General features: G+C 46.5%; 1 protein-coding gene across 1 annotated transcript in view; it reads right to left on the reverse strand.

The window, feature by feature from the left end:
- The window catches only part of wdr70 (WD repeat domain 70), a 30956-nt gene extending 15213 nt beyond the window's left edge, over positions 1 to 15743 (reverse strand). Inside the window, exons 1-10 of the mRNA XM_076164197.1 lie at positions 15688 to 15743; positions 14832 to 14885; positions 14624 to 14707; positions 14433 to 14523; positions 14111 to 14348; positions 13815 to 13874; positions 13274 to 13407; positions 12193 to 12346; positions 10181 to 10257; positions 3593 to 3767 (exon numbers count right to left, since the gene is read on the reverse strand). Coding sequence (XP_076020312.1) covers positions 3593 to 3767; positions 10181 to 10257; positions 12193 to 12346; positions 13274 to 13407; positions 13815 to 13874; positions 14111 to 14348; positions 14433 to 14523; positions 14624 to 14707; positions 14832 to 14885; positions 15688 to 15712 — 1092 coding nt within the window. The 5' untranslated portion in view covers positions 15713 to 15743. The remainder of the gene's footprint in view (positions 1 to 3592; positions 3768 to 10180; positions 10258 to 12192; positions 12347 to 13273; positions 13408 to 13814; positions 13875 to 14110; positions 14349 to 14432; positions 14524 to 14623; positions 14708 to 14831; positions 14886 to 15687) is intronic.
- Positions 15744 to 16112: the final 369 nt, after the last annotated feature.

The raw sequence follows: 16112 nt of genomic DNA on the forward strand, positions 1-16112 counted from the left end.
AACTCGACCGCGATCTGAAGAAGCCGTACAAGCAGCAGAAAGGCGAGCGGGGATGCGAGCTAACGTGTCAACTGTTACTATTCCTAGATTGTACACTGCCGTTGTGAGTGTGCGGGTGTGTGTTTACTATCCCGGCGCTGGTTGGTATTGGTAGATGCCACGGTGTTTGTTTCCCTGTGATAATCTACACAGCCGGCTCGTGAAACCGGATTCTCCTCCTCTGTTTAAAGCTTCTCTTGCTCGCTTCCTGTCTAAGCTGAGTTTTTGCCTGACAATCTAACGCGGAGCCGCACTATCGAATAAGATTAACGCACAACACCGCACACCTGAAATCCTTAAAAATACCCCCTGCAGTCAATACAAACATCTCACTCTGACTTCTCTTACTTTTATGGGGATCGAGTGGCCGGACCGCAGTGCCGAACAGCTGCTCTGATCTTTCATGGAAATCAACAAGTGGTTGTGTGTGTGTGTGTGTGTGTGTGTGTGTGTGTGTGTGTGTGTGTGTGTGTGTGTGTGTGTGTGTGTGTGTGCGTGCGTGCGTGCGTGTGTGTGTGCTGGTATGTCCTGATAATCCCGCAGTGTGCGAGTGTGTTCCTCCACGTTTCAGCTCCGCACCACACAAACTAAGACGTCGCCACACATTGTCCGAATTTTGCACTTGATTAAGACCTGAGGGAGGAAACAGAAACAGCACTGAACACTTTAGCGTTTCTTTGATGAAAAGCATCTCCTGAAGGTCGTTGAAGTGACTGGCTCGCAGATGGAGAGCAGCGCAGCGACGGTGGTGCAGAGATCTGGTCCAATTGTTTGGAATCACACTCACTTTTGATTTAATGCTGCAGCGGTTTGATCGCACTCGAAATCCTTTTATGAAGACAGGTTCATGACGAAGGCCGTCTAGGTACTCTAGTTTGCTATCAGATCCTTGACAGTTGGTCTAAACACTTTCAACGTGCCATACGCTTTCAGATTTTTGCTATTGTTTGTTCTCGAGTCCATCTCCATTGGTGGGGTCTTTTATGAGCCGGGGATAGACTGGTTTACAGTGATGCTGTGCAGAGTCGGGGCGTTGCATTCAGGGCCCTGTTAGGCAGGTGAGTGTAAATTATGTGCTGGGCCAACAGTGGTGGTCAATTTAAGCTGTGGCAATAAAATCAAAGTGTGTGTGTGTGTGTGTGTGACTGGAATCAAAACAGGATGTTGAGTGTAGGAGAGGGAGCGGAGTGCCAATCGCTGTGACAAAAGGAGGTTACTTAGAAAATGAGTTTGTCATGTTGGTTTATGATAAGGCGCCATCCTCACTCCCCCCCCGAAGAAAGAATACCAGTAGTCCATGACCCCCACCTATTTTGGGGTCCCACTTTGTTCAACTAAGATGCTTCCAGACTACAATGACATCATAACATTCCAACGGTCTCCGCAGTAATGCTTCGGAACAAAGGCCAGCAACCTCAGGCCGAGGTACCGCAGAGTGCACATTACCAGGCAACCGTGGAAATGAAGTCTTGAAATTCTGGCACCGACCCCTTTTGGTCCCAGAATGAGCCTGCAATCACTCTCTGTGGTAGTCCGCTGAAAGAGACCTTCTTGACTCCCGCCATTGGATCAATCAGCTCGTGTCGGCGCTCAAGAGCACCATGTGTCACCCTCAATAGGCTCTCCTCAAGCAGAGCTCTAGATCAAGGTCAGGTACGTGATTGATCCTGATTGATCGGTCTGCATATTCTGGCCATGAGTAATAGCGGTGATGCGAAAAGGAGATAGACTTCACTCGCATCGCCCGGGGGAGGGAGCAGCCCCCCGTAAAAAAAAGCATCGGTCCGGCTCCTTTTTAAGCTCAAACATTTCATTAAAGGTTGAACAGTAAATAACGCACACGTGGCGATATCAGTTGGTAATAATTACAAAACAATTATATGGAAATCGTTGAAATAATGGGAGACAGACTCTGGGAGCCAAGAATGCCAAGGTATGGCACCAGTGGGGCAAAGGTCACCAACGAAAATTCTTGAGCCATTCAGACGAGCCAGGCTCCAGTGGTCAGGGAACAGACACGACTATTGTAAGCTGCTGTGGGACGCGGGGTAAATATTTAGTTTTAGAGAAGGAGGGGGTAATAAATTTTGAGAGCTTTAACCGAATCGCTTAGAGCCTTTTGCTGCTATAAGCGGCCCCCGGGTGTGAGGGGTGAGTGGAGAGCTGGGAGTCTGCACACACTGGCACATTGGAAGGCACAAACATGGTCACAATAGGAAGATAATCACAGAGGAGCTTGTGTGTCCTGTGATTACAAAGTTGACTGTAAGGAGTAATCATGGTGTAGCCTACTTTCCATTTGACTAATCTGAATAAGCTCTCCGTCCAATTAAGCTGTTCCAACTCACCAACTGTGCCGTAATTGTCCCTGTCACAACTCTATATGAAATAACAGAAACAGTCAACCGTGTCGGTGGAGCAGGAAGTCAGACGGACGGAGGGGACACGGAGTGGAACAAACAATTACTGAACACAAACACCGGCTTGGTTGACAGACAGAAATTGTGTTCCGATTCTGCGTCTTGTCCGTGAAAATGCACTGAAAACGTCTCTGGAGAATTATGTAGCAATTTTATGCGTGGCGATCAATCTACTTCACTTTATTCTCCGTTGTAAAAATGTAGGTTTATAACTTTGTGGGACTCCCAGGTGACTTGTGAAGCTATACTGGGAAAAGAACATAAGAGAGGCGAGAGTTAAGAGAGAGTGCTGTAGGTCACCCTGCCCCCCCTCCTCCTCCTCTTTATCCTTCTTTCCATCAGTATCTTGGAGGTGCTGCTTCTGCTTCTCTGTGAACGAGCCAGCCAGCGAAAAGCAGCCAGACCATCTCTCTCACTAATCACTACATGGGAGACGACAGCCAGTCATTTCCTGTTGCTGCCCAGACGTAAAGATCTGTCAATACTAAAGCCAACAAGCAGGACGGCTCAGAGGAGACAAACATTCTGCTCAAGTGCTCCACAGAATTCTGCTTGATTGGCAGTCATTTTTATCCACAATGGTGATTTGTCGAACAAATGAGGAGAGAGCTTCTGCAGAAGCCAAGATAAACTATTACCTCAACAGCGGGAAGCTAGAAGAATGGAAGGCACGCTTTGATCGCTCAATTGCCCAATCAATTAATAGTGGAAAAAGTTTGGGAGGAAGATTGTAGCCCGACCTCGCAATAAGTCATGTAACTCAGTTCACTCATCACCTATTGCACACTGATTTAGTTATATAATGGAATATATTTTTGTCAGGGTTTGGATGGAATACGTGGCCTTGTACCTGGTTACTTTAACAATGTCAGACAGGCTTGTCTCATATTCTGACTCCTCACAGATTGCAGAAATGTAGTCTGAGGCCAGGCATCTTGGGTCCTGTTCAGTGTTGGTGACTTTTTGAACCCTGACCTGCTGGCCTGTGACCACACGACCTCAGCCTCATGACTCTGTACACCATAATAAAACACACTGGCCCGTGTTTACAACCCAAAGCACATTACGGCCTTCATCCGTCCACGTCTTACTTGCCGTCTGTGTATCTGTGTGTTTGTATTGTTGAGACTCACGCTGAGGTTCCTGTCCCAGATCTGAATGGTCCCATCCTGGCAGCCTGCCGCAATCAGCTTCCCATCGCGGCTGTAGGTGCAGCATGTCGGGGTGACCTTCTTCCCCTGGAAGGAGCGCGGTTTGAACACGGATTTGTGCTTCTTTTCTGAACTCAGGTCCCATGTGCGCACCGTGCTGCGGACAGAAAGAATTTTATTGATCCTCCTCCAGCTCACATAAATCAGTAATAAAATACCCTTCAAAACACAGTTAGTCACAAACACAATCCACTCAGTAATAAATTAGCCTCTTATAGAGATACAGTGTACCCCTGCAATTCCCAGGAGCGTGAAGTGAGGCGGCTATGTGTTGCAGGGTGAGGGCTTAGCAAACAGCAGACGCAGAGAACAGTAGATCAGTCTGACAGGCATGGCTGAAGCCTCCATGAAATCCTGATTCACTTTCGTCCATCTGTTGAACACATTACACAGCCGGACCGACAAGAATGACCGGCAGGAATTAAAATGCAGAGCCCCCTTTAAGATATGTGCAAGTGAGAAGTTTCGGTCCAAAATGAAAACCAGCGAGAGCAGAAAACAAAATCCCCCCCCCACGGATCGGAAATAAACTAATAACTTCCGCAATATGTAATCTTGTTTTCTGCAGGGAACCAGTAATAGCTTTCATGTGACACATCTATCAGCTATTTATGATTCAGAGCACTTTTTCAGCATTCTTTACACTGGAACACATAGTGGCCAGCGATCTGAGAACATCAAGATGTTTAAGTCACCTTTGACCCCGTTGGCATGAGTCGTACTATGGGGGATGTCCAAGCAAGCAACTTTTGTAACCAGGCCAGTAGCACTTCTTTACATTTTTAGTAGCTTTCATCGCCTTTCGGAACACACATGGACGAAACAGCGAGCGAGACCAAAGCACAGAGAGCGGGGTCTGATATCAAAACGATGACAGAGACGACGAAGTGAGGAGCCTGGTATTGTCAGTCACCTCAAGAGCTATGGCCCTCCATATTTAGTGATAGACAGACATACATACATGTCCAGCTGCCCTCTCACGCACCCACGCAAACACCGGTGTCAGACAGAGCGTGTCCAAATGTGTCTGTGACCCACTGGCTGCTTTAGTGAGCGTGACCTCTGGGCCGTGAGGTCAGCGCAGAGCATAAACACACAGGAAGGGCTGCTACTCACAGCCAGGCAAGGATTCCTCCACGGCCGTCTACAAAGTCACACAGACGCACACGTACACACTCAACTGTGTTTGGACAAGTCTAACAATGCGATACTGATGCCAGCTGAAGACGTACGGCTTGAGTGAGAACTTCAAATAAAACTCAGTTTGATCCCCGGTTGTGTTTAATACAACATAAACCCGTGTTGTTACTAAATCATATTAATCTCGTGCTGGAAAAAGATGCAAAATTTACTACCTACCTTCCATGTGTATAAGGAAGGACACTGCCTTTGAGTGTTTACACAAGCACAGATATATGCATGTGTATGGGTGAGAGAAAGAGAGAGAGAGAGACAGAGAGAAAGAAAGAGAGAGCGAAAGAGCGATTGCCACGTACAGGATGACAAATTGTTTCACCTGCTGCCTCACACAGACATCTCTGTTTTGTTTACAGAAGACTGGAGGCGTCTGTCAAGCCAATAAAGACAACATAACCTTTCACGTCGCACACAAAACCTGGAATGCAATTTATCGTAAGGGCTCTTTCCAAAACATGGCACCGCTGCCTGACAGGGGGAGGGTGAGGTGAGGGGGCGGTGGAGCGGGGAGGAGAGGCTGGAGCCCAACGGTGTTGAGCCATCCGAGGGTCCGGGCCCAGGCAACGACTGCACAACCCTCACCTGTCACGACAGAGACACAGAGCAGGGCAGGGTACAGGAAGCTGCGGGGCGCCCATATACAGTACAGTACCCTAACACGGGTCATTAAAGTGTAAAAACATCCTGTCGGCCATTAGATTACCAACAAATATAAAAAAAAAAGCAATAATAATAAAATGTAGCACTTTAAACCTAAGCCTGAGTAAAAAATCAGGTCCATCTGGGTTTGATTCATTTCGACAGTTGCACCTTTTAATTCCAGAGGGAACCATCTGAGCAAGCCTCACACATTACTCACTCACTCACAGGGGAGGGGGGCTGTTTTGAGAAAGTCCTTCCAAAGAAACTGTACGAGGTGTCAAAATATTCTTACGCGGCATGAGGCGAAAAAACAAAAACATTCAGGGGGGCAATCCGAGTCCCTTTGCCCTTTCCGCTTCCCCGCCGGCCTGTTTTCCCTTCAATCAGCGCTCCCCTTCGCCTGCACAAACACTCGGCACACAGAGGGGTGAATGTAATAAAATGAGACCCATACAGCCTCGCTCATGCGTGTGCACTTTACGAGGTAGCACCGCCGTTCACACGTCGACTGAGGAGTGACACCTCTCCAGGCCCCCAAGATTTTTATCTGTTCTCGAGGTTACAGGCTTGGTGGGGGCGACGGCTGCCAGGATCGCTTTCCCAGATGATGAGATAAGGAATAAAGCAAGGGGGGTAAGAAAGACGTACAACTTGTATACGTTTGCTCAGACGGTTGAATTGCGGTGAAGGGGGCTGGGCGGCGCTGTCTGTCGGCTGGTTGATTGACAACCCGGAGCTCTGTTATGAGTAAGGCGGATTAGAGAGGGGAGAACCAGCATCTACCGTCGCAGCTGAACAAAGCATCGTGGGAACAGCGGCTACAAAAGTAACAAAACCACTGTAGACTGAGCAAAATGGTTCTGTGGGCAACGGAGGCAGTGACTCAAGCAAGGTAGAGCCACACACTACTTCAAGACATGACAGGTCTTCAGATTTAATCAAGCAATCTGGTTGATAAGATGTGTTCCCATCAGACCTCCCTGGAAGCATCTGCTCCCATATTCAGTTCAGCATTAAAAGCAACAAACACTGTATTCATATACGCTGAAGCACCGGCAAGTTACTCACTGCACGTCTGTCCAACACTCAGCTGCGACTGTACGATGACAAACGGAGGCTACATGCACTACTTAAAGGTATGGTATGCACGTTCTTGGGCACGATATGGAACACTTGCAATGTAAAGCAGGCAACAGTTAGAGAAGCGCTGGACTGTGGATGAACCTGATGTGTCAAATTGTGTGGACCGCCCCAACACGCTCACACACACACACAGTCCATCGTCACTCTGCATCCTGATATTGTCACGCAGATCAAACTTAAGAGCCCGGTCGTCCTGCTCTCTGCCCTCTGTAAATGAAGCACTGGGCTGAGAGCGTTATGTTACATGTAGAAAGACAGATGACCTCCATACTTGACAAAAATCAACATGCTGGAAATGATTAATTGGTGCTTTGAGGGTGTAAACTTAACTGATAACTAAGAGAGAGACTGAGAGAGACTGAAAGAACACAACAAGAGCTTTGCATTTCTGTGCAAAAGTGACCAAGATTTACCAGAGCAGCAAAACATGAATCTGCTTTGTATCACTTTTTCTATGGATGGTCTCCAAGGACCATTCCTCAATATGTCACATGCGTCAAATCCTGTGTAACAACCATGTGTTTGGGGTAAGTATAAGATAAAGACAAATGGTTCCCCAGCAGTAGAAGGACCTGCCATGTTGTCCTCTGGGTCTCCTTGCACACAGCTACACATCCTAGTCCAGCTGCAGCCCTGACACACAGCCAATACGAAGGGAATCCCTGGCATTCAAGCCTCCTGGAAAACATTCCACACATTGTGTGTATTTGTGCACGCACATGCGCGACAGTGTCTTCAAAATATGACAAAAGTATCATGTGGGCCTTATTAGAAAGTCGATGATTGGACCATCCTCTGCCTGAGAGTGTCTGAAGGTTTCAGGCTCAATAAAGAGCGCAAGAAGAGGTTTTGATGGTTCGTCTGTCTGGGGCAATATAAAAGCACATAAAATGGCGTTGCTATGGTTGTGAAAACCAAAAACAGAGTGTCTTTACTCCTTAAGATATGGTACATCTTCTTACAGTTAGTCAGTCATTATATCATCTTTAAACCCTTATAAAGCACTGAAAGAATTATTGGGCCATAGTGATTGGAGTTAGTTCTGTAACTCCCAAAATCCAGCGCAGATTCAAAGTCCTCGTCTTTTTCTTATAGTTTACTTCAAGTGAACTCTTGGCAGGGAACGCTTCCACGGGGAGGAGACCCGGCGCATATTGCCTTCATTTTCGGAGAAATAAATCCGTGGCTTTCAAACAGGTGTTCAGACTCTCAGCAAATACTCTGCTCCGTTAGCAACACACTTCTGGCCCCCTTGGATCAAACATGAGAAATGTTGGAAAAACATTGTGCCTTTTTACAATCGCGCACAGACTCCCAACATAACGAGTGAGGAATGTGGAGGGCTGACAGGTTTACGCCGGTCCCTGCAGAAATGCTTTTCACTGGTGAACTAGGATTGTACGGCTCAATAGTTATTCAGCCCCTCAGTGTGCAGGGGGGACAATCGCCACCGCCACCACCCCACTGCTGCATTATTAACCCGTTTCATCCAGACTTCCTCCCTCTCTGGCAAAAAAAAAAGGCCGGGGTAATGGAATCATTCAAGGAGTTGGGAGGCAGGTTCATATGAATGAGATTCCACACAAATGAGGACACTTTGAATTAAGGGGCTGGGCGGTCCAGTGATCATGCTTAATAACCTATTCATATGAACACAACAAAGACTTTCTAACTGGGCTGAGGGAGAAAGAAAGAGAGAGAGAGAGAATACCTATGCGTCTGCCTGATGTATGATCACACACGGCCGGTAGCAGGCACACACTGGTACTGTTGGCCCGCTGCTGGTCCGTGTTTAGGAGGAGCGCTAACTACAGTTCTGTGCAGACTCCACAGTTGTTCTTAGAATGGCACCAGGGCGGATGAAACTGGATTTCAGGTGCTAGGGTGAGGGAACTCTGTAATTACTGGAGATTTAGTAAATTGTGTGGACTGAAATCCTACAGAAAATCCTTGGGATATCCTTTAGTAAGCTTCAGTATTTTTGTGAAGTTCACGTAACAAATAAAACCCATGGCCTTCGTGCGGGAGCCAATTTTTAGATTTGGGGTTTATAATGCAGGTCGTGTTCCAGGTCAAGAGTCGAGATGAGGCCGTGTATGAGAAAACTGGGGATGTTCTTTTCCTTATGGTGCATTGGAGAAGAGAGGAGTTTAAACTTCAATGCAGGGGAACTGAAAGCAAATGGATGTCAGCGTGTTACACAATCTGAAATACACCTCAGCATTAAACCTTTGAGTGTGATCAAACCCCATCAGCTACATTCTGTGTGAGCTGGAGGAATGAGAGGGTTAATAAGATAAGACGAATAATACAATTAGGCAACAATAAGATAAATTACTGGCTGCTTCACCTTCGAGGAATGACAACAGTTTATTTTTAGGTTAAGACAATGGGCTTTTTATCTGCTTTATCATTGAGTTGACAGGGGTGTGTGTGTGTGTTCTTAACCACACCAGGAACACACAGCACTCTATCACAAAGTTCCACTGGGGTGAGGGGGGAAACCTCTCCCACCTGTACATCACTCCAAGCAGCCCCTTCTCCTCTCCCTCCCCAATCCCTCTTTCCCTCCCCGGGACTCGCCCGCTTGACCTGTGCCGCCGCTGCGAGGCCTCCTCGCATGCAGCTGCTCCTGCCTGTGAATGGCTCCCTACGCGCTTCCTTGCCGCCATTCCCCTGCGCGCCTTAGCCAGGGGCAACACCCTGCAGCTAACGTGCCAGGGGAGGATTTCCAGAGCCTCAATAAGAGCTAAATAAACCAGCCTCCACATCTGGGAGAGCAGTAACGCCGGTAAACACTGGGCCGTGGCCTGCCCGCAAAGCCAGGCCCTCGTTTCCACTTAATGATGATAGCCATGGGGTTCTGCACTGCTGCCTGTCACACTCACTTAGACTCATCGCTGTGCTCTCACTCAAAGTCACACGTATTCACTCAAAAACATACACACACGCCAACGCAAAGCTGCAACGGGTCACAGCCTTTTGCCGTAATACAGGACTATTGTTGCAGCCTGAGTTCTGCTGACTGAAACAGAAATAGTTCATATCATTATATAATATTTGCCTGCTCTCTGGCTATGTTGCTCTGGTCCTAATCACTAATACAAATAGAGGGTTTATTCCCTGGAGGATATCCATACATATAGAAATGTGCCATGTGTCAATTCACTGCTTGATGAGGACAAGCCAACGTTTCCAGAAGCAAAGTCTGGACTAGAGGACTCCCTGCTGGTGACAGAGGGGATGAGAGTAAGTGGAAAGGATGAGGAATGACATAAACTAGGTAAGTTGTTTGCTTTTGACTTTGAATAGACATTAGACAATAGACAAGCGAGCGTAAGACTGAAAACAGCATCATCTCTGATCCGACAGAGACACTTTGAAGTTCCCATGTCCAATTTGGAGGCGCTGATTAATCATGACACATCTTAATGCTGAAGAAAAACACCAGAATTTGTTCGGCTGTGTCTCAGGTGAAGGACTGTGACTGCAGGACCAAGCTGCGTACACATCACCATGGCGACTCACCCATCGTTGGAGCAGGTCATGAACTCTTCTTTAATCTTGGGATGCCAGCAGCCACCGTTCAGCATGGCAGTGTGGCCCTGAAAACAGCAGAAAACGTGCAAATGTAAATACAGCACAGTGCTCAGCAGCTCCAGCCAATGACAGCTAGAGGAAAACTGATAAAGGAAATTGTTCCAGCGAGAAGAAAATGAAGCCGACGGTCCTTTATGATTTCTAGACTCTTCTTGCTGGGGCATGTTTTGTAATCTACACAATTCGGTTTCCCAGGATTCCTGTTCCTGCGTGCTATATCTTGAGCCGAAACTGCTATGCAGGGGGAATCATTTTGGATTATGCATGTTGAGATGTGTAGTTTGGAATAAGCCAAGTGGGGTAATGTGGTGTAAACTACAAACATAAAGGCCTACAGAGCAATTTGTTCCTGTAGAATAGCCCGGTTGGAATGCACCATAAAGGCTTCTGCAGCGGGGATGCGTTTGACCTTCCATTTCTCATACTGCAGCTTTGAGCTCTGACATCCTTAAGAGAGGTCGTCCTTTACAACAGAGCCGACCGGCAGACCGGGGGTCACGGCTCTGAGCGGTGAACTCCTAGCAGAGTAATTTAGCCGTTTCCTCCTGTGGCGAATTACTCATAACAAATGACTTCAAAGCGGTGGAGACGAGGAAGAGGTCTACCCGACTGCCAGGTCAGATGAACGCTCCAAAGTGCTACAAAGAGGCTTCAGACGTGACGTGCCTCTATCTGACAGCGGGCTCAAGAGAAAGGGAGAGCTTTGAATGAGCAGAAGCTGACCAAATGATATTGGTATGTGTGGATCAGTGAGAGCCGCTCGCCTGCTCTCTGTCAAATACTTTAAGCACGGCACTTAAATAATAAAAAGGACACCGCCTGGTTTGTAACATCTACAAAGGACTAATGACAAACCCTCAATGGCTCCTAAATGACTTAACTGCTTCCATGCTCAGTCTAACGGCTTCAAAACAAACAGAAACATCCACCGCGATAGCTTCGTAAGTGGGTGAAGTAACCACTACTTGCCCGTGTAAATGTCTTCCTCGACAGTTTAGGACAGCAAATTGCCAATGACTAAAGGCAAACAGAGCGATATACTGACTGACAATGTTAATGACATGGAAAAGAAAACAAGCTCGGAGGATAAACGGGAGGCATGTGTGCGTTAAAGGATCAATTTTGCGATTAGTTGATGGTGGACAGCTGTGGGTTTAGGAGTAAAGGTTTATGGGTTGGTGTGTGACATTAATATGGTTACAGTCAGCCTCAGGGAATGAATGAAATCGGCCAAAACGTGGCTATTAGTGACGTGTAATCATACGCTGTCAGAATGCATGCATGCTGTGTGTAGGTATGCGTCCGCTGCTTACATCGGGGTGCGTTGGAGTGTGTAAGTACCTGGTGACAGGCAAAGTGGAAGTTAGGGTGATTCACTTCATTAACCACGCCGAGCTAACCGAGCAGCTCGTTTTTTTTTTCACCGGGCCAAAAACAGATCTGCACTGACCCAACTCCCGTCTCCGACCGGCTCCAGATGCGACCCAGCGGGACAGGAAAGAGCTACTTGTAATCAATGGGCCTTCCAGTAGATCATATGGTGTCCAAATGCACTGCAGCTGGTACAGAAGGAAGGACGAGTGCGCGCCAATGTTGCTTTCTTTAAAAGTTGTAAAACCCGCCACACAGACACCTAATTAGGATCCTCCTTTGTAGAAGCAGGTCGGACCGGGAGGATTCTTCGCAGCATGTGGCGTTCCTCTCCCCTGGGAACGGCCCCCGGCTGTGCTGAGCAATTATCCCCGAATACAAAAACAGACAAGCTTATAGCTGCACCTTGCTACCATTAGGTCTTGGCAGCCTACTTACAATGTGGAACACAGCACAGTAGAGCTGAACCTCTAACCTTAAACTTTAAGTAGTAGTTACTCTTTACAGGGCAACGGAGCCTTTTCATGTGTAATGCCATTAATAAGATCTTAGTGTGAGTTTTGTCGTACCTTAGTGTTGGCCATATCCACAATGTACTGGTCTCCTTTCACACACTCCATGACATTGAAGCCGTCACGGTCCAACACTTTGGCCTGTGCGTTACCAGAAACCACCAGGATGACGTCGCCCGTGATGCTGTACTGCAGGGATTTGATCTGGTGGCTGAGGGGGGACAGACACACACATTACAGACAAGCACAGAAGATGCTGGCAGTTTGCATTCCTGTTCAGTTATCTGCTCTTCGCTGAGCTGGTGTTCTGGCGTCCACTCTCTTGTTATTGGAAGCCATCTGCAAGCTGTTCAAGCCCTGTTCGATAACAGGGGGTGGGAGGTTTGGCTGTTTACAATACAGAAACACGCAATCGCTCCACACAGGAATGCGTGCGACTGGAGAGACGGACAATGCGGACCACTTACCCAGAGTGCTATTAGCAATTGAGGTCAATGTCAAACAGCATTAGCACGGCAGGGGGTGGATGGGAGGAAGCAAGAAAGTTTTATTGTTGAATGTAAGTGGTGCTGGCAGTAATGTCGTTTTTTTAACTTGAGGGGCCTTTGGCAACTTCTTTGGTCCGGTACACAGCGTCACATGTCCAGGTTTGTTTCTTGTTTTGGTGTTGTTTGAGTCGTTGGGGTGGTCAGTAAAGTGGAGCAGCGGCCCTGGCAACATAGCTTTTTATATAAAGCCCAGTGGGTCAGGAAAGCATACAGGCTAATGGATCAAACTGTAATCAGACTAAATGTGGCGTAAATTTCTGCTAATAAGGGAAAGCTTGTTTGAGCTCGGCCACGCCGCTTTCCAAAAAGCCCAGAGTGGATTCAATCTTTGATGATGGCTTCAGTGGAACACAGAGTAAACACGAGCAAGCACACAAACACTCAAAGCATCTCAACCATCTGCTTCTAAAAGGGTCATTTTAAATGAAAAGGAAGGATGTCCCAGAGGTAACGGGAGGCTCAATGAACCATGTGTTTGTGTATGTGTGCACACTGGAATGTATCAAGTTGCGAGTGTTTCATGTCCGCTTGAAACAAATCGAGCACATGTTCGGCAACTGAGCCGATGTTGCGTGTGTGTTCTCGCTCACCACTCGCAGGGCTGCAGGGATCTGAAGGCCTGCAGAGCTTGGTCCATCCCGGCAAAATCCCAGAATCGCACGTCGAAATCATATCCGCCGGTCACCAGACGAGCTCCGGAGGGATCTAAGGCGAGCGCCGATACCTGGGGAGGCGAGGATATCATTAACCATTGAAATGCCACCCACAGGCCTGTACAGTCGATGCTTGGATTCGAAGTCCAAAGCAACAAAACTAAGGAGTGGAAGCAAACATAGTTAAAATTTCTCCTAGGCTGGAGTCACTCAAATCTAAACTGTTTAAAACTGCAATCAGCACAGTTGCCAAAATGGCTGTAAACTAGTGCCTTAGTTTTAAAAGTTGTATTTATTATTGCTGAAATTGAATCACAAAATATTGAAATCCAGTTCAGTAAGTCACTGAGTGGAAAACGTCAAAAATGATGTAACTGCAGGCTACTCATGATAGGAAAAAGGGCGATTAAGTATATCAACAACGTGTCTGTATGAATGATGTTTCTAAAAACTGAGAGCTGAGGGAGGACGGACTTACTGATCTGGTGCCGTGCTGCAGAGTGATCTCGTGCGAATCTGGAATCCTCTTCACTGGATTCTGTGGGTAGACAGAAGAAGCAAAGACAGGTGGAAATAAAACAAGATGAGGCTGAAATGCAACTATAATCATAATCATCTATTATGATAAGCAAATTACTGGTGATACAGCGCTAGTGCAGTACTGAAAGAGGCGGTGTGCTGCCATCTAGTGGGGGAAACAATTAATACAGAAACAAGAGGCGGGATTAGGAATTTCTAGATGAAACAAAACAGAAATGTTGGCATCAGACATACATCATCGTCCTCATCCTCCGCCGCCCCTGCATCGTCGTCTTCATCATCGTCGTCACTGCGAGCCGTGCTGCCTGTGTAACCCGGTGGCAGAGGGGGTCCCACAAGGTCATCATCATCATCGTCGTCGTCGTCGTCGTGATGTGGGGCTTTACGTTGAGGAGGAGGTGGAGGCCCGATAGACTCAGAGTCTGAGTCAGAGTCAGAGTCTGAACCACTGCTGCTCTCACTCTCTTGTTTTCTGCAAAATAAAGGTCCAGTCTGAAACATTGACAACAAAATTAAACTGTAATATTTTAGTTTATCATAAAAAAACTGTTGTTACCTGCAAGTCGCAGCTTTAGCTTTCTGAGCCTGACCTGATGACTTCACTGATTGTGAGCTCTGCCCTTCTTCCTCCGACTTATGTCTGTCCTCTAAGGAAGCAACAACTCTGGTTAACACACAAACACACACACACCAGCAGCAAACCAAACCAAACAGCTCTTTCCAGATCACGCTTGGTGACAAACTCACCTAATACTCGCTGACTCCTCTCAATGGCCGTCCGTCTGGTCTGTTCAAAGATAGCATCCAGGTCAAATGTACGAGCCTTCTTACCTGAAAGGAACCAAGAGAGCTTAGGTGAAGCAGAGGGACAGACAGCTCATCCACTTACATACTGACAGACATCCTGCTGCCAGGAATCAAAGAAATGTGATCATAGGTGTAACAGTTTCCATACCAAATCCAGAGAATCCCATGACAGAGGAAATGTCTCCATCCTCACTCATTTTGTCTGCAAAAGAGCACAGGATTACCACACGTTAGTCAGAGCAACACACACATGCTGTACATTACATCACAATGATCCAGTCTCAACAACATATAAGAGCAGGAGGGCCGTTCATTTAGTCAAGATAGTTCTTTCGTTAAGGTAAAGAAGCACTTTAAGGCCTTTTTAAGGGCTCAAGAGATTGGAATGATTGAATGAGGCCGTAATGGAGTAACTCATCCCACAAGCAATAAGAAACCGCAAGAGAAAAAGAGAGCAGAGACTACAACTAAGATAATTTGGTACGATATCTAAAAAACCTATTTCCGAAACTACACAACTGAGAGTGTAAGTTATTGCTATTCCTTTGAGCAAATCATGTTGTTAAGGGCTTAAATTTCCATTCTTTACCACATAGTAACAATAATAACAAGAACAAAAGAAGACGAAGACTAAACACGCCTGTGTGAATAATTTAAAGCTTGATTAAGCAGTTGATTAAAGTTAACTAGCTGTTAACTTTACGCTGCATTTATCCAGATTGTAACAATTCGTCTTGAATGTGAAGACATAAGCACAGTTAGCAGCATCGTTTCTACTCACGTGGGTCACATTAAAGGTCTGGGACAATAACAACACAACTACGACACACAAACTCAAGTTAGCTAACAGAAATTAGCAACAGCAACTGATTTCAATGGTCATCGTCGCTGATTGAGAAATTTCCAAGCAGACAAACTGGATATATGGACCCGCACAATCACACATCTTGTGTTAAAACAATATATCAAATGTTCAAGACATGAAACAACAAAAACGTTGCTACCTTCATCCATTTTGCTAGGGTCCATGTTTTCAAAAACAGAGATTACCTTTGACCTCCGGAAGTACTTCTTCGTTAGCTTCTTGTTGCGTTGTAACGTCTTTGCGCCACACACAGGGGAAATTACGGAACTGCAACAGAATGCAGCAACTTCCACCTAAATAATATCAGTGACCTATTTCAGATATAAACGACCTGAAAATTATGTTTTGTAAAGCTCTTGTTGTATAACCTCCTAAGGGAAAACACCCAAAATGCCACAGTAGTAATTCTTTGGTAGAACACTTTTTGCCAGATTAGGTTGTTTAGGAAATCCTCATCACATCCTGATAGGAATCCACACATTGATTGATTGGAGAATATCTTTGTATTTGTAGCATCTCCTACTGATAAAACAAATATCACAACATGAATTCTCAGGTGCAAGG

The sequence above is a fragment of the Genypterus blacodes genome, unplaced genomic scaffold (assembly GCF_046128005.1).
Source record: "Genypterus blacodes isolate CSIRO-AG114 ecotype Tasmania unplaced genomic scaffold, CSIRO-AGI_Gbla_v1 ptg000133l_1, whole genome shotgun sequence".
NCBI classification, from domain to species: Eukaryota; Metazoa; Chordata; class Actinopteri; order Ophidiiformes; family Ophidiidae; genus Genypterus; species Genypterus blacodes.